At 41.7% G+C, this 27,544-nt stretch overlaps 1 protein-coding gene across 1 annotated transcript; it reads right to left on the bottom strand.

The window, feature by feature from the left end:
• DRG1 (developmentally regulated GTP binding protein 1) lies at positions 1,242–27,538 on the bottom strand. Its single transcript, XM_001927253.5, has 9 exons — positions 27,372–27,538; positions 26,394–26,517; positions 24,997–25,172; positions 19,621–19,690; positions 17,080–17,249; positions 12,473–12,603; positions 10,767–10,934; positions 10,390–10,512; positions 1,242–2,074 (listed from the first exon to the last, which is right to left on the bottom strand). The coding sequence occupies exons 1-9, from the start codon at positions 27,411–27,413 to the stop codon at positions 1,975–1,977; spliced, it is 1,104 nt and encodes a 367-aa protein (XP_001927288.1). The 5' UTR covers positions 27,414–27,538; the 3' UTR covers positions 1,242–1,974.

Genomic DNA, 27,544 nt, shown 5'->3' with positions numbered 1-27,544 from the left:
GTGAGGCCTGTTCAAACCACATCCTGAAGGCTTGGATGAACTTGGATTTCTGCAAACTTCTCAACATTCTGGCATTTCACTGCCCAATGGAAGTGAATTTCAGGATTCCCCCAAAACCCAATATATGCTCTGGCTGGAGAGCAAAGCTTACTAGAAACTCCCTAACTCAGAAAGCCAGTATTTCTCTGAAGAGTTGGGATAGGCTCCAGATTATGGCTTCTGTTATGAATATGAATGGATATCAAAGTCTACACCCTGCAAAGTGACTAGGATACCAGGACTGGAAGGCTTATCTCCTGGATCTATAGACAGTGCTGAGCCCAAGCTGTACAACGATTATCAAAGGGATGGAGTTCCCGTTGTGGCGCAGTGGTTAAAGAATCCGACTAGGAACCATGAGGTTGTGGGTTCGGTCCCTGCCCAGTGGGTTAAGGATCCAGCGTTGCCGTGAGCTGTGGTGTAGGTTGCAGATGCGGCTCGGATCCTGCGTTGCTATGGCTTTGGCTTAGGCCAGTGGCTACAGCTCCGATTTGACCCCTAGTCTGGGAACCTCCATATGCCAAGGGAGCGGTCCTAGAAAAGGCAAAAAGACAAAAAAAAAAAAAAAAAAAAAGAGAAACAAGTACTGGAAAAGGATGAGTATATGGATTATCCCACATCCTCATTGCTCACAACCTGCTCTAGCTCACTTTATCTAAAATCAAACTCTGTCTTCCTATAAATCTGTTTTTCTTCCTGATGTTCTCAGGGACTACCCCTTCTCTATCATCCCTGTAATCCATACTGAAGTAACCTTTAGCTTCTCTTCCTCCAAAGAGCAAGTCAGTCAATAACCAAGATGTCTCCTCTGTACCTATACGGCCAAACCCTCCCTCTGCCCATATTCACACAACAATTTCCCATTACCAAAGCAATCTCTTTTAAATTCCCCAATTCCCAATCCAAAACCTCTACTTACACCCTTAGTACCCTTTCAAGTAGTCTAACCTCCCACCTCCATACATACACATATGCGTACCCATAAACCTGCTCTGATCACACTGGTTGCCTCATGATATTCTGCCTCCATTCTTTCACCCAGGTTATATGGTGGGGGCCAGGACTGCCATGGGAGTTCTAGCAGGACTGGGCTATGGGAAAAGCAACACTTAATGGTGCCCAACACAATTCAGTTCGACATTCGGCCCAACACTGACACACAGCTGTATTTTAACTAAAGGAAAGGGACCAGTCACAAGAGCCAATGTCACCAAGTACTTTTATGACAGATACTGTACTGAGCATTTGACAAGTACCATCTCTCTTAATACTAAGAATCGCCACTCTAGAAGGTTAAGTGTTACTACTATCTCCATGTTACAGGAAGAAACTAAGGCTTATAGAGGTTGAGTAATTTATGCAGGGTCCCACAGCTAATTAGAGGTGTGCCTGCAATTCAAAGCCTGATGTGCATGCTCAGAGTATTTTACTCAACCACCACACTACACTCTCTCTCAAATGGGCTAGCCATTTGAGAGTAATTAGTTACCTGACATCAAGTTCTACCTTATTGCAGTATCACTTAGGAAAGACCACTTGAAAGGACTGAAGGTCCAGGACTAAGGTTCCCCAGGACTAAGCATCAAGTGGATGTTGCAGTCACATTTTTATCCATTTCACATTCAAGACCAAGCTCCCAAGCACCTCTTCTACAGCTGCCTCACTATACATACCCATTCTTAGTCCATCCCAAAATGAATTCTGACAAAGACACATTAACTGTACATAGTCAGCTGGCCTACCAGGTCCTTTATGCAGTTTCATATACAAGGTGACACCAAGTTAAGACAAGGGAAGTTCCAATTTGGGTGCCTCCATCTCCCTCCCCTGTATCCTGATCCAATGGCTGTCAAAGCCAGAAAGGGCTTGGGGATGGGTGCTTGGTCATGAGGAAAGCTGCTGTGATTGGCCCGGCAGATGGGGAAGGGGAAGGTTTCACTTCTTCACAATCTGAATGACATCCTCGTCCTCCAACGTATGGTCTTTACCCACTTTTTGAGGATTGTGTTTCACAGAAAGACCCCACACCAGAGCGCTGTATGGAAGGGAAAAAAGAAGAGTCAGTGTAAATAATTACCTCAATTCTGCCCTATCTACCTAGGTGCCACTTTCTACTCAGATTTAGTGTTTCAGCTCTTAAAAGCCACAGGCCTACAATACCCAAGGTCCCTGGTGCCCAGTCAAAGCCCAGAGGTATGCTACTCCCGCCAATAGTGTGGCACACTGGAACCTTCACATAAAAAGTGGCAAAGACTTTTGTAAGTCGTGTGGTTCCTCTTGCTCCAGAGCCCATTTATAAAAGTCAGATAGACTTCCCGTGTGGCTCACAACAAAAGTCAGAGAGAAAAAATGCAAATGAGAAGTGTGATGAGACTACTCTAAAATTAAAAGGAGAAAGCATAGGTTTGTTACAGGGAAAAACTCTGAAATAGATGACTGGAAATTGCTACAGATGCAATGTTAGCTACATACTTTTACAGAGTATCAGTTTTTAGTGGGTTTACTGAAACCATGGATGGGTACTGATAAAAAATATAGGAACTCATTCCTCAGCCATACCAAGAAAATTCTCCCTTCCTATCAAGAAACTGTAATTGATATGGTCTCCTAATTTCTGAGAATGGAGGAAGGTGATTTTTATACATGGGCTTCCAATACTAAGAGTATGACGTGCTAGTGACAGAAATTAGTAAACAAGACACTAAGACTGGCGTCACAGAGACTAAGAACTATGTAACAAAGGGTAAAAAATAGTGGCCATGTTATTATATTGTCTTTACATCAAAACCTCTTTAAAAATCTATACCCCCCAAATAATCACTACACAAGATTTAACTTTTTAAATAAAAACAGATAAATAACAAGAATATAACAGCATTAGTGAAACAAACATAAATAAAAATTTTCAAAGGTACTAACAAGCAAGATAAATGCATGGTAACCATTTTACTGTCTTAAACTAGAAAACTAGTTTTTTTTTATTTTATTATTTTTTTGGCCACACCCACAGCACGTGGAAGTTCCCAGGCCAAGGATAAAATCCAAGGCACTACACCACAGCTGCAACAACGCTCAGTCTTTAACCCACTGTGCCAGGTCAGGGATAGAACCTGCACCTTCAGCAGGGACCTGAGCCACTGCAGAGACAATGCTAGATGCTTAACCTGCTGGACCACCGGGAACTCCTAGAAAACTAATTTTTAGCAGTCATACTCAATACGCACAATAGAATCAGTGCCCTCTATGTTGCTGATGGCAAAATAAACAGGTTCAGGGTTCAGGCTTTTCAGAACACAATGCAGCAAAACATAGCAAAAGCCATATATCATTAATCCTATTTTTGAATTAAAGAAATAAAAATGGAAAGGTCTCTACATTAAGACTAGAAAATGATGTAATTCCCAATCCAAAACCTCTACTTACACCCTTAGTACCCTTTCAAGTAGTCTAACCTCCCACCTCCATACATACACATATGTGTACCCATAAACCTGCTCTGATCACACTGGAAAAACATGCTTATAAAAATGACAATTATAAATCTTATAATGCATAGAAAACATCTTTACAGTAAATTATCAAAGGATGTGTACACCCAGATTTCAAAAACAAATTTATGCTTACCAAAAGGGAAACATGGGGGGAGGGATAAATCAGGAGTTTGGGATTAACATATATACACTACTATATATGCAGTAAATAAGCAGAATTCTACTGAATATTCTGTAATAACCTATATGAGAAAAGAATCTGAAAAAGAATGGAATATGCATATGTATAACTTAATCACATTACTGTACACCTGAAACTAACACAACAATTGTAAATCAACTTCAGTAAAATTTTTTAAAAGAATGTGTCTGTGGTCAAGGATACAAAGGGAATGGAATATAAACAGGAATACAAGTTATAATACTAAGGCCTAAAGCTGAACTTTTTATTATTAAGACATTTATAATGCTATTTGTGCAACAATTTCTTTTTTTGTTTAACTGCAGCTGCAGAGGCTTGATGTGAACCCGGGCCACAAAGGTGAAAGCACCAAATCCTAACCACTAGATCACCAGTGAACTCCCACGTGCAATAATTTAAAAACAAAACCCAGGAGTTCTTATCACGGCTCAGTGGAAACAAATCTGACTAGCATTACCAAAAGGACACAGGTTCGCTCCCTGGCCTTGCTCAGTGGGTTAAGAATCCAGCACTGCTGTGAGCTGTGGTGTAGGTCGCTGACACAGCTCAGATCCCATGTTGCTATGGCTGCGGCATAGGCCAGCAGCTGCAGCTCTGATACGACCCCTCGCCTGGGAATCTCCATATGCCATGAGTGTAGCCCTAAAACGACAGAAAATTTTTTTAAAAATTAAAAATTAAAATAAATAAATAAAAAAAAAACCCAAAAGGAAAAGAGTAACCAAGTAAGGTATCATTTGCTTTAATGTCTCTTCTCCAAAAAATTTTCCATTCCTTTAATTCCCTGGTTAAGTTAAATTTCAGAGGGTCTGAACAAAGATTTGTTACCATGGAAGGCAAGAACTATACAGAAACCTCTGAATTATTTTTATTTTTTTGGCCAAGCTCACAGCATTTGTAAGTTCCTGGGCCAGGGACTGAACCCACACCACAACAGCAACCTGAGCCACTGCAGTGACAATGCCTGATCCTTAACCCAATGTGCCACAGGAAACTCCACAGAAATCTATGAATTTTGAGAAAAGAAGATGTCTAACTTTTCCCAAGACTCTCCTACAATGATTCAAGGATAGCAGAAATTGGCACTTACATGTGGAATAGTTTTTGTTTGTTTCTTGTTTTTATTGGCTGCACAAACAGCATGCAGAAATTCCCAGGGCAGGATCAAACCCATGCCACAGAAGCAACCCAAGCTTCTGCAGTGGCAATGCTGGATCCTTAACCCATTGCATCACAGGAGAATTCCAGAATACTTTTGATAAAAGGAATATAAAGCTTAATAAAGGACTTTACACTCAGTGTTCTTAGGATCAGAAATAAGCTCAGGGGTTTTTTCATCATTTTTTTTAAGGGCCCCACCTTCAGCAATATGGAGTTCCCAGACTAGGGGTCAGATCAGAGCTGCAGCCACTGGCCTACACCGCAGCCACAAGCAATGCCAGATTCAAGCCACATCTGTGACCTACACCAAAGCTCATGGCAACACTGGATCCTTAACCCACTGAGCAAGGCCAGGGATCAAATCCGAATCCTCATGGTCAACAGATTCATTTCCACTGAGCCACAACAGGAACTTCAGAAACAAGTATTTTTAAAATGCATATTTTCATGCTTTCCTGATTTTCTACAATTACTTCCTATTTTATTTTGTTTTAAAATTTTTTTTAAATTTTGATCTATTAAAAAAAATTTAGCCTATAAAGATGAATTATTCATAAACATTGTAATTCAGTTAGTTAAAATACTTCTCACAGGATTATAGGTGAAATTCGGAACTACTTTATATATACAAATTACCAGAACTAAATAAGTAGATTATAAGTAATTACAGCCAAGTTTCTCACTCGTAGAGAAAAGTTAAAAATAAGAAAAAGGATCCGACAGGAGTTCCCGTCATGGCGCAGTGGTTAACGAATCCGACTGGGAACCATGAGGTTGCGGGTTTGGTCCCTGCGCTCGCTCAGTGGGTTAAGGATCCGGCGTTGCCGTGAGCTGTGGTGTAGGTTGCAGACGCGGCTCGGATCCTGCATTGCTGTGGCTTTGGCGTAGGCCGGTGGCTACAGCTCCGATTGGACCCCTAGCCTGGGAACCTCCATATGCCGCGAGAGCGGCCCAAGAAATAGCAAAAAGACAAAAAAAAAAAAAAAAAGAAAAAGAAAAAGAAAAAGGAGGGGTTCCTGTTGTGACTCAGCTGGTTAAGAACCTGACATAGTCTCTGTGAGTATACAGGTTTGAGCCTGGCCTTGCTCAGTAGGCTAACGATCTGGGTTGAAGCAAGGTGCAGCACAGGTCACAGATGCAGCTCAGATCCATCATTGCTGTGGCTGTGGTGTAGGCCGGCAGCTGCAGCTCTGATTCAATGCCTAGCCAGGGAACTTCCACATGCCACAGGTACAGCCATAAAAAGAAAAAAAAAAAAAAGAAAGAAAGAAAAAAGAGAAGGCTAAAATGAGAAGTTCCTACTGTAGCACAGTGTGTTAAGAATCTGACTGCAGGAGTTCGTGTCGTGGCACAGTGGTTAACAAATCCGACTAGGAACCGTGAGGTTGCAGGTTTGATCCCTGGCCTTGCTCAGTGGGTTAAGGATCCGGCGTTGCCGTGAGCTGTGATGTAGGTCGCAGACGTGGCTCGGATCCTGCGTTGCTGTGGCTCTGGTGTAGGCCGGTGGGTACAGCTCTGATTAGACCCCTAGCCTGGGAACCTCCACATGCCACGGGAGCAGCCTTAGAAAAGGCAAAAAGACCAAAAAGAAAAAGAAAAAAGAAAAAAAAAAAGAATCTGACTGCAGTGGCTTGAGTTGCCACAGAGGTTGCAGGTTTGATCCACAGTGAGGCACAGTGGGTTAAAGGATCTGAAGTTGCTATAGCTGCAGCACAGGTTGCAGCTACAGCTCAGATTCAATTCCTGGCCAGGGAACTTCAACATGCCACAAGGATGGCCCTAAATAAACAAACAAATTATAAAAATAGGAGTTCCCACTGTGGTGCAGAGGAAACAAATCCAACTAGTATCCATGAGGACAGGATTCAATCCCTAGCCTCGCTCAGTGGGTTGGAGATCCAGAGTTGCTGTGAGCTGTGATGTGGCTCACAGATGCGGCTCAGATCTGGCTGTTGCTGTTGCTGGTGGCTGTGGCTCTGATTTGACTCCTAGCCTGGGAACTGCCATATGCCATGCGTGAGGCCCTAAAACACAAAAACAACTACAACAACAAAAATTATAAAAATAAAATGGGAGTTCCCGTCGTGCATGGCGTAGTGGTTCACGAATCCGACTAGGAACCATGAGGTTTCGGGTTCGATCCCTGCCCTTGCTCAGTGGGTTAATGATCCGGCATTGCCGTGAGCTATGGTGTAGGTTGCAGACGCGGCTCGGATCCTGTGTTGCTGTGGCTCTGGCATAGGCCGGTGGCTACAGCTCCAATTCGACCCCTAGCCTGGGAACCGCCATATGCCACGGGAGTGGCCCAAAAAATGGCAAAAAAGACAATAAATAAATAAATAAAATAAAATAAAACGAACTCTGTGGTGCTGAACACCAGAGAATCTGAAGTAACAATATTAACTCATGGTTTTAATACAGATAGGTAAGGACAGATGGGTAAATTAAATAGATAGGTAAATAAATACATACGACAAGAGAGATACAAAAATAAATGTGTATTTGTAAGCATGACATAATATCCCGCCTATACTTCGTAGTTCTGTCTACTAAGCCTACAAGTAGCAATAGCCCACTAACAATAAGCATGCCTAGCACACAGATCTTGTAAATCAGGTCCTCCTGGAGAAGTGACTAATTACAGGGCTGGTGTAGGGAAAGCCACTATGAATCAGGAACATCTAGCAGTGCCAAAAAGTAAGGAAATGTTAAAAGAAAAAAAAAAAATGATGACAGTCACTTTTCAAAAGAACACAGGAGGCAATCTGAAGAAGTTCCTAATGGCCAAAACTGGAACAATTTGAGCAACAAAATAATGATATTAGATTACAGCACCCAAAGAATAAATATCCAAGAACTCATACTGATATAAATTATGGATTAAATTAGAAAAAAGGGGAGAAGTGACAACTTCTAACTCACAAGAGAATTCCATAAATATACATAAAATGAAAGAGGGAAATTAAAGAATCACCATTAAGTAAACAGCACAGCAATAAATGTTTCAGACAAGCACCACAATATATGCTAAAATCAGCAGGCGAACTTCTGAAGAGGAAGAGGATCTTCATAGTCTCAAAGTATGTCCCCAAGACATCAATACAAAGAGAACAGAATCTTTTCAGTAGAGAAACCCAGTCAACATCAACATGACCAAATGATCAAAATAAATATTACCATCAATAAGACATATCAACATCATGAATCCTTTGATATGGTAAAATGGGGACATCATCAATTTTGTGGTATTCTTACCAAAAATGCATCTCATTTCAATAATGACAGAACAAACATGACACAAACCCAAAGTGAGGAACATTCTACAAAATAACTGATCACTACTTTTCAAAAGGGCCAAGATCAAAGACACTGAAAGACTAGAACACTAGAAGACTACGGAGAAGTAACAACTAAAGGCCATGTAGATTCCAAAAAGAGGACTTTGGTAGAAAAAGTATTAAAATTCAAATAAGGTCTATATTATTAATATTAACATTATTGTACCAATATTAGTTTTTGTTCTTTTTTTAAATTACAGTAGATTTACAATGTTCTGTCGATTTCTGCTGTACAGCAGTAACCTAGTTTTATATATATATATATATATATATACACACATTCTTTTTCTCATATTATCTTCCATCATGTTCCATCACAATTGATTACATATAGTTCCCTGTGGTATATACAGCAGGACCTCATTGCTTAACCACTCCAAATGCTACAGTTTGCATCTACTAACCCCAAACTCCCAGTCCATCCCATTCCCTCTCCCTCCCCCTTTTGCAACCACAAGTCTGTTCTCCATGTCCATGAGTTTGTTTCTTCTCTGTAGATAGGTTCATTTGTGCCATACATTTTCACCACATATAAGTGATATCATATGGTTTTGTCTTTCTGAATTACTTCACTTATTATGTGACTCTCTAGTTACAACCATACTGCTACAAATGGCATTATTTTGGGTTTTGTTTTTTTTTTGCTTTTTTTAGGGCTGCACTTGAGACATATGGAAGCTCCCAGGCTAGGGGTTGAATCAGAGCTGCAGCTGCTGGCCACAGCTACAGCCACAGCCACACCAGATCTGAGCTGCATCTGCAACCTACAGCACTGTTCACAGCAACACCAGATCCTTAACACCCTGAGTGAGGCCAGGGAATGAACCCACATCCTATACTACTAGGATTCGTTATCACTGAGCCTCACTGGGAACTACTATTTTGTTCTTTTTTATGGCTGAGTAGTATTCCATTGTGTGCATGTACATTTTCTCAACCCATTCATCTGTTGATGGTTAGTCTGTTCTTGATAATTGTACTATACTTATGTGAAGTGACAATGTTAGAAGTAGGGTGAAGGATGTAAGGAAACTCTACTACCATTTTTACAACTTTTCTATAAGTCTAAAATTAATTTGAAATAAGATATTAAAAAATTTTTTTTCAGCCTTTATCAGAAGTGAGAAGTATATGAAACATTGTGGAGATTTACCCATGCCAAATGTTTGGAGAAGGCCTCCATATCCAGTTAAGCCCAGTATGATGATGGCAGGAAGAATTAATATATTGTTTGACAAAAGGAAGATGAATTAACAAGAAAAAGTCAGAGAATGGTGTAATCTTCAGTCCCCACAACCTGAAAAGGCTTCTAGAGCTCTTCCTGCTCTAAACTGGCAAAGCTTTTTGTCTTGAGGGGGTTTTCTGGCCATTCCTATGCCGTGTAGTAACTCCCAGGCCAGAGACTGAACCCATGCCACAGCAGTAACCCAAGCCACTGCAGTGACAACACCAGATCCTTAACCCACTGAGCCACAAGGGAATTCTCAAGCTGGCATGATTTTGCCTGTCCCATGACATATGGACTTCCCGGCTACAGCTACAGCTACTAAGCTACAGCTGTGACAACACCAGATCCTTAACCAATTGTGCCAAGCCGGGGATCAAATGTGCATCCCAGCACTCCCAAGACACCGCCAATCCCACTGCAGCACAGCAGGAACTCCAAATCTGGCATGGTTTTAAGAATACACTGCAGGAGTTCCCGTTGTGGCGCAGTGGTTAACGAATCCGACTAGGAACCATGAGGTTGCGGGTTCGGTCCCTGCCCTTGCTCAGTGGGTTAACGATCCGGCGTTGCCGTGAGCTGTGGTGTAGGTTGCAGACGCGGCTCGGATCCCGCGTTGCTGTGGCTCTGGTGTAGGCCGGTGGCTATAGCTCCGATTGGACCCCTAGCCTGGGAACCTCCATATGCCGCGGGAGCGGCCCAAGAAATAGCAACAACAACAACAACAACAACAACAATAACAACAACAACAAAAAAAAAGACAAAAAAAAAAAAAAAAAAAAAAAAAGAATACACTGCAAAGTTCTAACCAAACAAGCATTTTAGCAGCCTCCCTGATGCTCAATTTCTATAACGCTATATCCTAACAATTTCTACTTAGTAGAACCAGTAGTTCACAGTGAAAAGAAGGCACCACACGCTTATGATACTTACTATTTAAATTCCTTGATAAGATTTTTGTGAATCTTCATGCAGAAATCCTCCACCGTGGTCCTGGAGTAAGGCAACACCACTGGGGATGTGTAATCTGGCAACTGGCCTTTGGGTTTGGTGTAACTAGAACAGAGAGGGAGCAGAAGTTGACTACTTTTTTGGAATGCTTCATGTGTGGATGCAAATCAACCCTCTATCACTCCAGAGAAGATGAAACCCAAAAAACCTCTATCATGAGGAAGAAAGTGCCCTCAATATGGCCTCAAAGATGACAGGAATATATTTATATCTCCAAAACAAGATTATATTAATGAGTTCCAGAGGGTATCATTTTAGGACAATCCTACAGTAATGTTACTCTATCCACTAAGACTTACATCCTCACTAGTTTCAGATAATCCCAGATCTTTTCCAAGAGGTCATCAAAATTCCAGCGGTGATGGGCAGAGATGGGTACACAGTGAGGCACCTTATAGATGATATCCAATTCCTCAATGGAGATCTGATCGATCTTATTTAACACATAGATACAAGGGATATAAACTCTATAGAAAGAGAAGAAAAATAGAACATTAGTCTGGAGCTGTGGACAAGACTGTCAGTCTGATTAATAGCAATCTCTCACCCAGGACCCCAAATCAGAGACTCTCAGAGGTCAACCAAAAAACAAAAAAAGGTTCCAACCAAAATAGAGCAGAATGGGATTTTCTGCTGTGCCACAGCAGAAATGAATACGACTAGGAACCATGAGGTTGCAGGATCAATCCCAGGCCTCCCTCAGTGGGTTAAGGATCCAGCGTTGCCATGAGCTGTGGTGTAGGTCAGACACAGCCTGGATCCCGCCTTGCTGTGCCTGTGGCACAGGCTGGCAGCCGCAGCTCCAAATCAACCCCTAACCTGGGAACCTCCACATGCCATGGGTGCAGCCCTAAAAAGCAAAAAAAAGGGGGTGGGGGTGTTTTGGGGAGGAGAATGTCTAAAAAGTAAACTATGAGTTGAGAAGTAACAAAACTCAGGCCGTAGTCCCTAGCCACACAGCTAATTACTGAGAAAGCATGCTGCAGTGGAAAGAACATAAGCTTTGGAGTCACACAGACTGGATTTATTCCCAGCTCTGTCACATTCTAGACATGTGCTCCTGGGCAAGTTTCAGAGTCAATTTCCCAGATTTGTTTGAATGTAAGTATACTTCTTTTCTTTTTTTCTTTTTTAGCCGCACCAGTGCCATGTGGAAGTTCCCAGGTCAGGGACTGAATCTTAGTCGTAGCTGCAACCGATGCCACAGCTATGGCAAGACTGGATCCATAACCCACTGCAACGAAGTGGGAAGTCTATAAGTGTACTGCTAATAACATGTTTCATTACAACTTTTAAAGAATTAAAAAAAAAATTTTAATGCAATACCTAGCAATGTCGCAATCCTCATGTTCAATCAATACAGCAACTAAGGTTACTAATAATTAGGCAAGTCATAACTTCTCAGGCTTCAACTGCATCACAAAACAACTAACTCAAAGCATTGGCTTTTGCTTGTTTTCAAAAAAGGATCAGATAAATTTATGAAACAAATAGGAAAAAATGAACAGGAAAGCAACTAGAAAATATTATATTCAAATGCCAGGAATAATTTAAACAGTAGTTTCAATTATTATATAATTTCAAATCCCAATAACAGTCATGTTTCACAGAACAGGGTTTCAGCTCCACACCCTTGGAGAAAACAGATATAGTCCGGTGTGCTCTGAGTGCTGCAGAACAGCCTACAGGATTTCTTAGATGGATTAATTCCAGGAAAGCTGACTGAGAACCTACTCTCTTCAACCATCATGTGACACAGAGCTTAGGAGACAGCCTAGTTCACACTAACTAAAACAAGCAATTTGATCATCACGGTCATATCTCAGAACAAAGAAGGCTGTTAGCAATCAAGACCAACCCTTCATTTTACAGCTAAAGAAAGCAAGGCTATTATTTGAGATAACAGCACAACTGGAGTTACAACTGATGCCTTTCAGATTCATAATCCAATGGTGTTTCCATTTCAAGGCTTCAAAGGCAAACTCAGAAACCACTCAGTCAGTACCTGTTTCCTTCCACCACATCAATGAGGTCATCTGCTGTGGCATCACTACGCAGAGTCACATCAGCATTATGGATTTTGTATTCAGCCAGAATGCTCTTTACAGTTTCAGCATCCAGCTCACTCTGAGGGCACTGAATAGGCAAAGACAATGACTGGTTAGAGAGCAAAAAATCTCCTAAGGATATCTACTGATGTACTTGGATAATTCTAGATAAGGTATAAACTAATTTCCAAAAGACCATTATCCTGGTTAATAATAAATGACTTTTTTTTTTTTTTTTTTTTCGAATGGCTGCAACCGTGGCATAATGGAAGTTCCCAGGCTAGGGGTCAAATCAGAGCTATAGCTGCCAGCCTATATCACAGCCACAGCAATGCCAGATCTGAGTCGCCTCTGCGACCTGCACCACAGCTCATGGCAACTCCAGATACTTAACCCACTGAGTGAGTCCAGGGATCAAACCCGTGTCCTCAAGGTTCCTGGTCAGGTTTGTTACCACTGAGCCACATCGGGAACTTCAAGAATAACTATTTTAAACAGAACAAAAACATCCTCCAGGAGTTCCCTGGTGGCCCAGCATTGTCACTGCTATGGCATGGGTTTGATCCCTGGCCCATGAACTTCTACGAGCATAGCAAAAAAAATAAAAAATATTTAAGGAGTTCCCATTGTGGCTCAGTGGTAACGGACCTGACTAGTATCCATAAGGATGCCGGTTCAATCCCTGGCCTTGCTCACTGGATTAAGGATCTGGTGTTGCTGTGAGCTGTGATGAGCTGTGGCATAGGTCGAAGACATGGCTTGGATCCCATGTTGCTGTGGCTATGGGGCCCTAGCCTGGAAACTTTCATATGCCGAAGGTTCAGCCCTAAAAAGCAAAAAAAAAAAAAAAACCCTGAAAAAAATCTTTCCAAATTCAAAGGAAGCTGCCATGGTATGAACTGTGTTTCCACCCCATCCAAATTCATATGTTGAAGTCCTAACCCTAACCCCAACCCCTCAAGTCCCAAGATAAAGGCTTTAAAGATGTTAACTTTTTTTTGGGGGGGGGTGTCTTTTCTAGGGCTGCTCCTGTGGCATATGGAGGTTCCCAGGCTAGGGGTCGAATCAGAGCTGTAGCCACTGGCCTTCGCCAGAGCCACAGCAATGCAGGATCCAAGCCGCGTCTGCGACCTACACCACAGCTCACAGCAACGCCACATCCTTAACCCACTAAGCAAGGGCAGGGATCGAACCCGCAACCTCACGGTTCCCAGTCAGATTCATTAACCACTGAGCCATGACGAGAACTCCAACATGTTAATTAAATTAGGAGTTCCCTCATCGCTCAGCAAGTTAAGGATCCTGTGTTGTCACCGCCATGGCTGTGGTTACAGGGATTGAACCGTGCTGTCGACTGCTGACCAGGGAACTTGGCATGCCTTGGGCGTGGTCAAAAATAAGATGTAATTAAATTAAAATGAGGTCATAGGGGTGGGCCCTAATCCAATGTGACTGATGTCCTTACAAGAAAAGGAGATTAAAACACAGACACACAGAGGGAAGATCATGTGCTGACACAGGGAGAGGAAAGCCATCTAGAAGCCACAGAGACAGGCCTCAGGAGAAACCAATCCTGCTCATACCTTGATCTCAGATACTCAGTTTCCCGAATTCAGAGAATCAAATTTCTATTGTTTAAGCCACCCAGTCTATGGTACGTTATTAGGGCAGCCTTAGCAAAAATACAGAAAGAATACTAAATGCTCAAACTCTGGGTAGGATAGCTTAAAGTTATGAAAGTCAAACAATCTGGACTTCTAGAATGTTAAATATAGGAAATTCTAAGTTCTTAATTATATGACTCTAAAACAGTATTTGACAGACTCAATCACTCCAATGATCTGAAACACTTTCTTTACTTGGCTTCCAGGATCCCAAACTCTTCTGGTTTCCCTTCTTCGTCTGAGAAGCCTGATTTGCCAATTCTTTCCATCTCCCAACCTCTGATCATTGGGGATGGGGGAGGGGCATCACAAAGCTCAATCCTTGAATCTCTTTTCTATTTATATTCATTTCCTCAGCTAAGTGATCTCGACTAAGCTCATGGCTTTAAAACTGATAACCACTGGAGTTCCCATCGTGGCGCAGCAGAAACGAATCTGACTAGGAACCATGAGGTTCGATCCCTGGCCTCCCTCAGTGGGCTAAGGATTCGGCGTTGCCGTGAGCTGTGGTGTACGCCAATGGCTACAGCTCTGATTAGACCTCTAGCCTGGGAACCTCCATATGCTGAAGATGCAGCCCTAGAAAGGACCAAATAAATAAATAAATAATTTAAAACGCTATAAAAAAAAGTCTACAAATAATAAATGCTGCAGAGAGTGTGGAGAAAAGGGAAACCTCCTACACTGTTGGTGGGAATGTACATTGGTGCAACTACTATGGAAAACAGTATGGAGGTTCCTCAAAAAACTAAAAACAGGAGTTCCCGACATGGCTCAGTGGTTAACGAACCCGACTAGGAACCATGAGGTTGTGGGTTCGATCCCTGCCCTTGCTCAGTGGGTTGAGGATCCAGCGTTGCCGTGAGCTGTGGTGTAGGTCGCAGACGTGGCTCGGATCCCACGTTGCTGTGGCTCTGGTGAAGGCCAGGGGCTACAGCTCTGATTCAACCCCTAGCCTGGGAACCTCCATATGCCGGGGGAGTGGCCCAAGAAATGGCAAAAAGACTGAAAGAAAAAAAACCCAAAAACAGAACTACCACATGATCCAGCAATCCCACTCCTGGGCATCTTCCAGAGAAAGCCATAATTTGAAAAGACACATGCACCCCAATGTTCACTGCAGCATTATTTACAATAGCCAAGACATGGAAAAAACCTGTATGTCCATAAACACAGAAATGGATAAAGAGGATGTGGTACATATATACAATGGAATATCAGTCAGCCATTAAAAGAAAAGAAATAATGCCATCTACAGCAACGTGGATGGACCTAGAAACTATCACACTAAGTGAAGTTAGACAGTGAAAGACAAACATCATAAGATATCACTTACATGCAGAATCTAAAAACAAACAAAAAAAAGATCCAAATGAACTTATTTGCAGAACAGAAACAGACTCACAGGCTTTGAAAAACTTATGGTTACCAAAGGAGACAGGTGAGGGTGTAGGAGGGATGGACCAAGGGTGTGGGACTGGCTTATGCACATTGAGGTATATTTAATGATTGGCCAATGGGGACCTGCTGTATAGCACAGAGAACTCTATCCAGTATTCTGTGATAATCTATGTGGGAAAAGAATCTGACAGAGAATGGATATGTATATAGGTATGATTGGGTCACTTTGTTGTACAGCAGCAATTATCACAACCTTGTAAATTAACTGTACTTCAATAAAAACTTAAAAAAATAAAAAAAATTAGGAGTTCCCGTTGTGGCGCAGTGGTTAACGAATCCGACTAGGAACCATGAGGTTGCGGGTTCGGTCCCTGCCCTTGCTCAGTGGGTTAACGATTCAGCATTGCCGTGAGCTGTGGTGTAGGTTACAGACGCGGCTCGGATCCTGCGTTGCTGTGGCTCTGGCGTAGGCCGGTGGCTACAGCTCCGATTCGACCCCTAGCCTGGGAACCTCCATAGGCCGCGGGAGCGGCCCAAGAAATAGCAACAACAACAACAACAAAAGACAAAAAGACAAAAAAAAATTAAAAAATTAAAAAATAAAAAATAAATAAAAAATAAAAAAAATAAAATGGGGGAAAAACTGTAATTGTAATGTATACATGTAAGGATAACCTGACCCCCTTGCTGTACAGCGGGAAAAAAAATAAATAAATAAATAAAATGCTACATTTAAGATTTAAAAAAAAAAAAAACTTAAAAAAAAGTTGCCCATCTCCTCCAAAGTAAAAACACATATGGCCCTATGCTATGACTTTAATTCTCACTACTTTACTACTTGCTGGCTCTGCTGCTGCTCAAACATACAAAGGCATGCTCTACCTAAGGACCTTGCACTTGGATGTTCCCTCTACACAAAATGCTCTTCCTCAAGATATTAATTTGGTTCACTCCTCCGTGTCACCTCAGTGAAGACTTCTCTGATCAACCTACTTAAAATTGGAACCCTCAATAAACACTCTCCATCCTCTTTGCCTATTTTACTTTTGTCCTTAGATTTATCATCATCTAATATACTATAATCACTCATTAATTTTGTGTGATACTTTCCCTATTAGACTAAAAGGGCAGGAATTTTTGTCTATTTTACTCCCTCTTCTTTTGCCCCCCCCAAACCTAAAACAAAGTTCAGCCCATAGTAAGTGCTCTATGAATCTGTGTTGAAATGAGTGAAAACATATGATATTAGCAGCAATCTACATCATGCAAGCATAAGATCAGTCTATAGTCCCATAGCATCCCAAATAAATAACCAAAGGAGAAAATGAACTCTGCGACTGACTCTTGTCCTACTCTGTCAGCCATTACAATGTCATTGCACTGTCTTGATTTATACTGGGAGATGCAAGGCAATTTCCAAATGACAATATCCATGTACTTCAACCCACTGCCCATCCCAGTCCCTTTAGCAACCTGCCCATATCACTTGCTCCACTTACCGTAGTCGTGAGATTAATGCCTCCCTTATCCTTCTTCTTAAAGCCAATGTTGGGAGGTTTGCTGTTCAAGCGAATGCCAAAGCCTTCCAGCTCATTTTCAATTATCTTCTTATGTCCCAAAGGTTTCAGGACATCCAGAACAATCAAGATCAAGTTACACGTTCTGGCCACTGAAGAATTAAAAATAAAACTTTTTTCAAAGCTCATTAAAGACTTAACATAATTCAAATACTCAAAAAGGGGAAGTGGAGAAGTTCCCATTGTGGCTCAGCATGTTAAGAACCCGACTAGTATCCATGAGGATGAAGGTTCAACCCCCCTGGGCCCACTCACTGGGTTAAGGATTCAGCACTGCCGTAAGCTGTGGTACAGGTCGCAGATGAAGCTCAGATCTGGCATTGCTGTGGCATAGACTGGCAGCTGCAGCCCTGATTCAACCCCTAGCTGAGAACTTCCATATGCCAAGTACGGTATATAAAGCAAAAAAAAAAAAAAAAAGAAGAGAGAGACAAAGGACTTTTTTATTTTTAATAAACATACAGACACACGTGAAGTTCTTAGGGTTACCAAGATTTATGCCAGAAGTCAATCTGCAACGTATGCTTAGTTTTCTACTAGGGTATCTAGAAGATGTGTCAACTTCTAGACACACCAGTAGAAAAATAATTCAGAATGAATATACAAACCAGGCAATAAGCTGAAAAATATTCACAAAGATTTAAAACAGTAAGAATTCTAAAATAAATTATCCAGTTAGCATATTTATGTCTTTACTGAGGCATAATTTACAAAAAAAAAAAAGCAGTACCCATGTTAAATATATGGTTTGATGACAAATGCACCTGTGTAACCATCACATCAATAAAGATTCAGAACACTCCCCTCACTTCCAAAAGCTCCCTTGTGCTCCTTTGTAAAGAATCTTCCCCTCAAATCCCAGTCAACCACTGATCTGCTTTCTATGACATGTTAGGTTGCATTTTTTTTATAATTTCATATAAATGGAATCATTCAAATGTAGTGTTTTGTTACTGACAGTCATCCATGAATTGACTTCAAAACTGCAATTTCATAAATAGCTAAATTAATCATTCAACAGAAGGACAGAATAAAAATACTTTCAAACATGAAAAAAGAACAATTTACCTATTATTCACTCTTTTTCAGTAAGTTACTAAAGAATGTGTTTCAGGAAAACATGAAAATTACCCAAAAGGAGTTCCCGTCGTGACGCATCGGAAATGAATCCAACTAGGAACCATGAGGTTATGGGTTCAATCCCTGGCCTCGCTCAGTGGGTTAAGGATCCAGCACTGCCGTGAGCTGTGGTGCAGTTCGCAGATGTGGCTCAGATCTTACGTTACTGTGGCTGTGGCACCGGCTGGCAGCTATAGCTCCAATTAGACCCCTAGCCTGGGAACTTCCATATGCCACAGGTGCAGCCCTTAAAAAATAAAAAGAACCCAAAAAGATAAGACACTGACTCTAAGAAATAGGGGATCCCACATAAGAACACAAAAGGAATGGAGTTCCTGTCTTGGCTCAGCAGAGATGACTCTGACCAGCATCCATGGGAGGATGCAGGTTTGATTGCTGGCCTTGCTCAGTGGGCGATCCAGCATTGCCATGCATGAACTGTGGTGTAGGTCAGACTCAGCTCAGATCCCATGTTGCTATGGCTGTGGTGTATGCGGGCAGCTACAGCTCTGATTTGACCCCTAGCCTGGGAACCTCCATATGCTGTAGGTGTGGCCCTAAAAAGACCAAAAGAAAAAAAAAAAAAAAAACCCACAAAAGGAGGTCTCAGGATGACAGCCATGCAATCTAGAACTACACTGTCCAATACAGACTCCACTAGCCACCTGGGGCTATTCAAATTTAAATTGACAGAAGAGGAGAAAAGAGGTGATTAGCCTTTTATAACATTTTACTTTAAATAAAAAGAGAAGAAAAGGCATAGGTGGGTGTCAGGAAACCTGAGTTCTAATTCTGAATCTGCCACAACAGTGCAACACTGCACCAGAACACTTCACTCCTCCAGTCCTTAGTGTCTCTCTTCAAATGGAGATTTGCACTATTACCCTCTGAGGTCCCTTCAAGTTCCGACATTCTATTTGCATGAGAAGTCACGTAAAACTATGCTCTTCACTGTGGCACCATATCCAAGCCCCAAAGTCCCATCTAAAGGAACTGTACCGGAGTTCCCGTTGTGGTGCAGTGGTTTTCAAATCCAACTGGGAACCATGAGGTTGTGGGTTCAATCCCTGGCCTTGCTCAGTGGATTAAGGATCCGGCTTTGCCGTGAGCTGTGGTGTAGGTCACAGACATGACTCGGGTCCCGTGTTGCTGTGGCTGTGGCATAGGCCGGCAGCTACAGCTCCAATTAGACCCCTAGCAGGGGAACCTCCATATGCCGAGGGAGCGGCCCTAGAAAAGGCATAAAGACCAAAAAATTAAAAAAAAAAAAATTTTTTTTTTAAATAAAGGAACTGTACCTAGGAAAGGGATGATATTCCAAGATGATGGTCCTGGAACACTCACCTGCAATGACTTGACGGCCTCTACCTTTCCCATCCTTGGCACCTTCAATGATACCGGGGAGATCCAGAAGCTGCAAGACGAAGAACAAGGGAAAGGAGGGAAAAGGAAAAGCTGGTTATAAATCTGAACAGATCAAACAAAATGATTTATTTCTCAATTATCTAAAATTTTGGAGATTCAAATCCAATCTTCCTTATAAGTGAGTGTGTGAATTTTACTTTCACCAAGCATCCACTGATTGTCAGCTACAAGCTTTCATATACTTCACCTAGTTTAAAATGTCCAATAAGTCTATGTATAAGGATATTAGTTAAAGTTTGTAGGGGTTACATGATTTGCTCAAAGATCACAGTCCTAACAAATCGAATAAGATTATAAACCACATTTGGGGGACCCAAATCCATTATTCTACATTAATATTTTTTAATATTCTCCGACTTTTCAGAAGGTTGAGACACCACACAAATTCCTTACTAAAGATAACTGGATCATGGCATTCACAAGTGAGAAATACTGAGACCTTTGTAAATCCCCTAATTCTTAAAAATTTCTGTGGCCATTTATTAATCAGGTTAGCACCTAAGAATCACTTCTAAAAGCATTAAAAATGTAGCTGAGTGCCACTCCTGCAGACTGATTTGCAAGGGCCAAAGTGAGATTCAGATATTGATCTGTACTTCAAAAGGCTCCATATGTGACTCTGATGTGTGTCCTCAGTTGGAAATGACCACTTAATTGCCCAGAAAATGCAACAATAAAGTAAAACTTCCAAAATCACAATGTATGTACTTAATGATGAGAACATCAATACCAACTCCATATCACACGACTTAAATTCACATCTCAGCAAATTACAAACTATAGTTATAAGCCCTTAAGAGTCTGTTAAAAGCATATTTAGAATCTGAAAATATCAAGGGTCTACTGTATGGCTGATACTGAATTATCCATATGAAGAGACAAGGATATAGTTGTAGCTTATCAAAACATCATTTTAAACTAATTTTTCCTGTAAGCACATCTGACTTTATTGAAATATACTTCACATTAGTAAACCACAATGAAAAAGAACTAACTCAGAAGGTGCTTTGAGTGTTCAACTTTTCCATTCGAGAACCTATTTGGGGAATTCCCTTGTGGTACAGTGGGTTATGGATCTGGTGCTGTCACTGCAGCAGCTCAGGTCACTGCTATGGTGCAGGTTTGATCCCTGGCCTACACTTTCATATTCCAAAAAAAAAAAAAAAAAAGGAACCTTATTCAAAAGCTCCTCCCTACATAATAAACAACAATTATTTCCTCTAAAATTGATACAACACATCAGTTAAATTGAGCTACCCTTTCTCTTCCAAAAAAAAGATAATACACTTGCCTTGACTTGGAAACTTCAGTTACAGTGACTTAAAAGGCTAGAGGGGGGAGTTCCCGTCGTGGCACAGTGGTTAACGAACCCGACTAGGATCCATGAGGATGCAGGTTCGATCCCTGGCCTCGCTCAGTGGGTTAAGGATCCAGCGTTGCTGTGAGCTGTGATGTAGGTTGCAGATGCAGCTCTGATCCCATGTGGCTGTGGCGTAATTCGGCAGCTCTAGCTCGGATTCGACCCTTAGCCTGGGAACCTCCATATGCCGCAGGTTCGGCCCTAAAAAGCAATAAAAAAAAAAAAAAAAGATGAGAAAGAAAAAAACATTTTTTCAAACCATAGCACTGTAGGATTTTAAGAACTGGATGTTAACCTACCTTAATCAAACTCAAATACCTATAGAGATTAAAGTAGATAATACAGATGTGCAAGTCAGTTTCATATAGATATACACATAAAAAACAACAGGATTCTCAGGGACTCTACCAAGGTGAAACATAAGCCCCATGATTTTTAAAGCACTGTACACCCACTCTGCAGGCCAATCTCTGCCCATGAGATACATCTATTTTCTTCTAACATCTCTAGTATGTGGTGCTTCAGCCATTACTTGGAACACTTCCATAAACAGTAATTAATAACCTCAAGAGGTACCATTCTATTCTTAGGCAACTTCGTTGTCAAAAACATCTTCCCTGGAGTTCCCATCGTGGCGAAGTAGTTAATGAATCCAACTAGGAACCATGAGGTTGCAGGTTCAATCCCTGGCCTTGCTCAGTGGGTTAGGGATCCGGCATTGCCGTGAGCTGTGGTGTAGGTCACAGACGCGGCTCGGATCCCCCGCTGCTGTGGCTCTGGAGTAGGCCGGTAGCTACAGCTCCATTTCAACCCCAAGCCTGGGAACCTCCATATGCCGGGGGAGGGGCTCAAGAAAAGGCAAAAAGGCAAAAAAAAAAAAAAAAAGATCTTCCCTAACAACAACAAAACAGAAATAGCCCTCCTTAATTCTCATTAGGTGGTTCTAATTTTGTATACCTCCCCTACCAAGTCACAGATAATGAGTCCTCTGCCACAAAACAGCCTTTTAAAAAACATTTGAGGGCAGTCATTTAAATTCCATTAAGCACATCTATTAGACTGCTTATTTAACTTGGTTTCTGGAGAAAGCAAGGAGGATAGAAAAAACAGAGGCAGAGGGCAGAGATGGAAAAGAAGGCACTATGGAATAATAAGGAAGGAAAAAAAACCCAAAAGCATCAGAAGAGACTGAAATAAAGGTTTTAAGGAAAAGAAAAGTGGCTCTTTATCCTGATAAACCTTTAAGTTCTGAGGTGCCACAGCATCTCATCAGGAAGGAAGTTACTCTCTGAGTTGACAAAGCTGTGATTATCAACAAGCTTCTGAAACCACATGTAATTAAGCAACTGTCCAGATATGCCCAAGTGTCCTCATTCTTGTTACATTCATTTGGACATGGAATCCTCGAAAGGTACACGTCCTAACAGTGTCTGCATGGATACTTAACCAGGAAGAAAAAAGCCACTTAAAATACCATCAGGGCACTGGTCCCTTCCTACTTCCGATTCTATAATAAAGAAGCACGAACACACCCTGCTGTAGTTCAGCAAGAGAGAAAACAAATGCATACACTAAAAGTTTCTCCTAAATGATGTGCCAAGGCACTAGGGGGGCATTTTACATTTTCCAGAGAAAGAGCAGTTCTTACTATGTCAGGCACTGAGGGAACACTAGATCAAAGAAGCTCACAATTTCAATATTAGGTCCTACTACACTGCTTTCAATTACATCAGATCCAGATCTTTGGGAAGTTGGATTTTTCAGCGTTTACTATGGTAAAAAGTAAGCACTACAAAAAATCAGTGTGGAACAGGAAACAAATTTGATAGTATCCGATCAAATTCCAAAGTGTAAGAAGTTATGTAGCACTCCAAATAACAAATGCTAGAGAGGGTGTGGAGAAAAGGGAACCCTCCTGCACTGTTGGTGGGAATGTACATTGGAACAACCGCTATGGAAAACAGTATGGAGGTACCTTAGAAAACTATATATAGAACTACCATATGACCCAGCAATCCCACCCTTGGGCGTATATCTGGACAAAACTTTCCTTGAAAAAGACACATGCACCCGTGTATTCACTGCAGCACTATTCACAATAGCCAAGACATGGAAACAACCCAAATGTTCATTGACAGATGAATGGATTAAAAAGATGTGATATATATACACAATGGAATACTACTCAGCCATAAAAAAGAACAAAACTATGCCATTTGCAGCAAAATGGAAGGAACTAGACTCTCATACTAAGAGAGTCAGAAAGAGAAAGACTAATACCATATGATATCACTTATATCTTGAATCTAACATATGGTACAAATGAACCTTTCCACAGAAAAAATCATGGACTTGGAGAACAGACTTGTGGTTGCCGAGGGGGAGGGGGAGGAAGTAGGATGGACTGGGAATCTGGGGTTAATAGATACAAACTATTGCCTTTGGAATGGATTAGCAAAGAGATCCTGCTGTACAGCACTGGGAACTATATCTGGCCACTTATGCTAGAGCATGATAATGTGAGAAAAAAGAATGTATATATGTATGTGTGACTGGGACACCTTGCTGTACAGTAGAAAATTGACACTGTAAACCAGCCTTAATGGAAAAAAAAAAAATCATAAAAAAAAAAAAAAAAAGAGGAGTTCCCGTTGTGGTGCGGTGGTTAACGAATCCGACTAGGACCCGTGAGGTTTCAGGTTCAATCCCTGGCCTTGCTCAGTGGGTTAAGGATCCGGCTTTGCCGTGAGCTATAGTGTAGGTCGCAGTTCGGATCCCATGTTGCTGTGGCTGTGGTGTAGGCTGGCGGCTACAGCTCCAATTAGACCCCTAGCCTGGGAACCTCCATATGCCTCGGGAGCGGCCCTAGAAAAGGCAAAAAGACAAAAAACTAAAATAAAAATAAAAAAAAAAAACTGTAAATGTATGCTATTTACAGGAAAAAAAATTAAAAAAAAAGGTTATGTGGCACTCAACTATACCCATATCCCAATGGTAAATAACTGTGACTATAAGAACATAAATAAGTTGCTTAGATCTAACTATTAAACAGTTGGAATTATTAGATAATTCTTTTGGCCTGGAGCAACTTAAACAAAAATTAAAAATTCAGCTCCAGGAGTTGCCGTTGTGGCTCAGCAGTAACAAATCCAACTAGTATCCATGAGGATGCGGGTTTGATCCCTGACCTTGTTCAGTGGGTTAAGGATCCAGCATTGCAGTGAGCTGTGGTATAGACTGCAGACACAGCTCAGATCTGGTGTTGCTATAGCTAGTGGCTTGCAGCTACAGCTCCAACTGGACCCCTCACCTAGGAACTTCCATATGTCATGGGTGCCACCCTAAAAAAAGGCAAAAAAAAAAAAAAAAATCAGCTCCAACATACCTTTCCAGATTCACTTTTTATCACTGCCTGTCCCACACCTAAGCTTGCACCACAGCAAGCTATTCACCCTTAAGGCTGCTTGAAATTGCCCTTAACATTCTCTGGCTAGTGAAAATTCTATTTGATCTTCAAGACCCACCCCACTGTTACTTTCTACATGAAGCTTTTTCTGTCTTACTGGACCTTCCCCACCCATTCTCAGGTGGCAAAAACAATCCGTCCTTTCTCTGTGTTTTCACAAACACTAGTCCACTGTATCATTGTTTTTATGTACTGCTTTACCTCTCTTGCTACACATCGAGGGACTGGTAGATTAAAGATCAGCCCTGACATACAGAGAGCTCAAAATAAGTGCCTTTGCGGCCGGGGGCAGGGGGCAACAACTCCTGCAGCATATGGAAGTTCCCAGGGTAGGGATAGAATCCAAGCCACAGCTGCAGCAACACCAGATCTTTACCCACTGTGCCACGGCAGGAACTCCAAATACGTGCTTTTTAAATGAATGAAAAAACTGATTTCTTCCCTTCCTTGGCCTGCAGGCCTGACTCACCTGGATCTTGGCACCTTTATATCTGATGACACCAGGCACTGTGGTCAGAGTAGTGAACTCATAGGCTGCCACCTCAGAATATACCCCCGCCAGGTTACTGAGCAATGTTGACTTCCCCACAGATGGAAAACCCACAAACCCAATCCGAGCATCACCTGTCTTGGCAACATCAAATCCTAAAACATCAATAAATACAAAAAAGACAAGAAACGTTATCCCCGGGAGTGTGGAGACTCACGTAATTCCTTTTACTTTCTGGATACCTATCCCTCTAGAACCTATTTATCCAATTTTTTACAGTCTATCTCTAGAGTAGAACTTAAGCACACAAAACTCCCCATAGTAATTCACAATATTTAATGGAGTGTTTGATGTAAAAAGTTTATACTTCTACCTCTTAAACTGTTATATATCTTTCTAGTATATAACTAATATTTCTAGCCCAAATGTTATATAAAAATTGATCTAAAAAATTAGTTTCTTTCTCTCTCTCTCTTTTTTTTTTTTTTTTGGCAGCCCCTGTGGCAGGTGGAAGTTCCTGGGCCAGGGATTGAACTGGGACCAGAGTAGTGACCCAAGCCACTACAGTGAAAATGCCAGATCCTTAACCCACTGTGCCACAAGATAACTTTTTTTTTTCTTACAAACCTTGGGAACTGCGTGACTGAGTTTTCTTTCTTTTTTTTTTTTTTGTCTTTTGTTGTTGTTGTTATTGTTGTTGTTGTTGCTATTTCTTGGGCCACTCCCTCGGCATATGGAGGTTCCCAGGCTAGGGGTTGAATCAGAGCTGTAGCCACCGGCCTACGCCAGAGCCACAGCAACACGGGATCCGAGCCGCGTCTGCAACCTACACCACAGCTCACGGCAACGCCAGATCGTTAACCCACTGAGCAAGGGCAGGGACCAAACCCGCAACCTCATGGTTCCTAGTCGGATTCGTTAACCACTGCGCCACAACGGGAACTCCGAGTTTTCTTTCTTACAATGGGTTCCAAACAAAGCCAAATTTGTGGCCCTTCTCTAGGAAGTGTACAGACCTTATGACTACTTTTGGTCCTAATTTTATCTCTCTTGGCTTCAACTTATTCTTTCTACCTTCATTTCCCTTTGCATCAATTCCTTTATCTTGTTGACTATTTATTTACATATTTCAGTAAACCTATGTAAATCTACTTTGGATCAGTACAGGATATACATAAATAAAACCCTGTTCACTTGGAGAATATTTGCCTTTGAAATCAGTAGAATAAACACAATTTAAGAATTTAAGCTTAGAAAATACTAATCTACTTTGATAGAAAATTTTTAATTATTTTTAAACCATACATTTTTACAGTTTTAATAATAAAAAAAAAAAGTACACCAAATAAAGAAAAAAGTTGAAGAAAAACACAAACCTTCTCCTGGCCCACCACCACCACCACCTTTTGGAGTAATGAGTTCCCTGCGAAGCTTAGCAAGGCGAGCCTTAAGCAGCCCTAGGTGGTGTGCTGTGGCCTTGTTCTTTTGAGTCCGAGCCATCTACAAGAGAGGAATCACAGCCATAAATCAGAAGCAGTTCCTACAAGGTAAAATATCCAGAATGAATGCCCCCCAGCTCACAGAATTGTGTTGTGGGTTTTTTTTTTGTTTGTTTTTTTTTTGGTCCATTTCTGCACTGCTGTCTTTTAAATTATAGTTGATTTACAATGTTGTGAGAATTCTTAGAATTCCCGCTTATGTTAATACACTCGTTTTAAGTCAGACTTATAAAAATAAAAATCCATTCACTCCATGACCCAGACCATTCCCCTCACTACAAAGAACTGAGGCCTAAAGAGAAGAAACATGACTAAGTTCATTACAATCAGCCTTCATAGATTAGATTAAAACAGCTGCTGATTCCTTTCCAACTGTTCATGGGTACCTGGTGTGACCCAATTGATTTTAAAGAACTCCGAGCACTTGCGACAAAAGAATCACAGAACAATCCAGGTGGAATCAACAGCTACCACAGACGACAATTTACTTCCAGATCCTATTCCCAGGATCAATACTCTGGGAAAGGAGATCATTAAAGCAGAGTTTGGAGGGGGTCCGAGGGATAAGGAAAGATACCGAATGAAGTACGTGATCAGGTCAGGGCTGAAGTGGGGGGATTAAGTGTTGCTCACAGAAAAGCCAGAAAAAACTAAAACGAAGTTCAGAAAGGAGTCGAACACTGGAAGAGGCGGGGGTATGGAACGTGGAACCGAGAAGAGGGAAGTCAAGGAAAGCGAGCCAAGGCTGAGGGGAATCGGGGAACGCGGCCCGGTCCAGACTCGGCTGAAGGAAGTTCAAGCATGAGCTACGGCCCGAAGAGGAACGCTCAGACGGACTTTTCGAGTGCCCATTACCTCGGCTTCGATCTCCGCGATCTTGGCTAAGGTGCTGCTCATGGTGACGAGTCGCACGGGGAACAGCTAGGTCCACACAGGTCTACCCTCTTCACATACCCGGCGGCGAACCAGCCGCAACCACCAGGCGCTATAGGGGTGCGCAAGCGCGGGATTTCATTGCTGTCGCGAGA

Source organism: Sus scrofa, chromosome 14 (genome assembly GCF_000003025.6).
Source record: "Sus scrofa isolate TJ Tabasco breed Duroc chromosome 14, Sscrofa11.1, whole genome shotgun sequence".
Classification (NCBI taxonomy): Eukaryota; Metazoa; Chordata; class Mammalia; order Artiodactyla; family Suidae; genus Sus; species Sus scrofa.
The sequence above is the reverse complement of the archived record's forward strand: the minus strand, read 5'-3'. Positions and strand labels throughout refer to the sequence as shown.

Coding starts and splice junctions, on each gene's coding strand:
- DRG1 (XM_001927253.5), bottom strand. CDS start 27,413: ATGAGCAGCACCTTAGCCAAGATCGCGGAGATCGAAGCCGAG. Junction 26,518..27,371: donor TCGCGGAGATCGAAGCCGAG/GTAATGGGCACT, acceptor CCTCTCTTGTAG/ATGGCTCGGACTCAAAAGAA. Junction 17,250..19,620: donor AGGCCGTCAAGTCATTGCAG/GTGAGTGTTCCA, acceptor TTAATTCTTCAG/TGGCCAGAACGTGTAACTTG.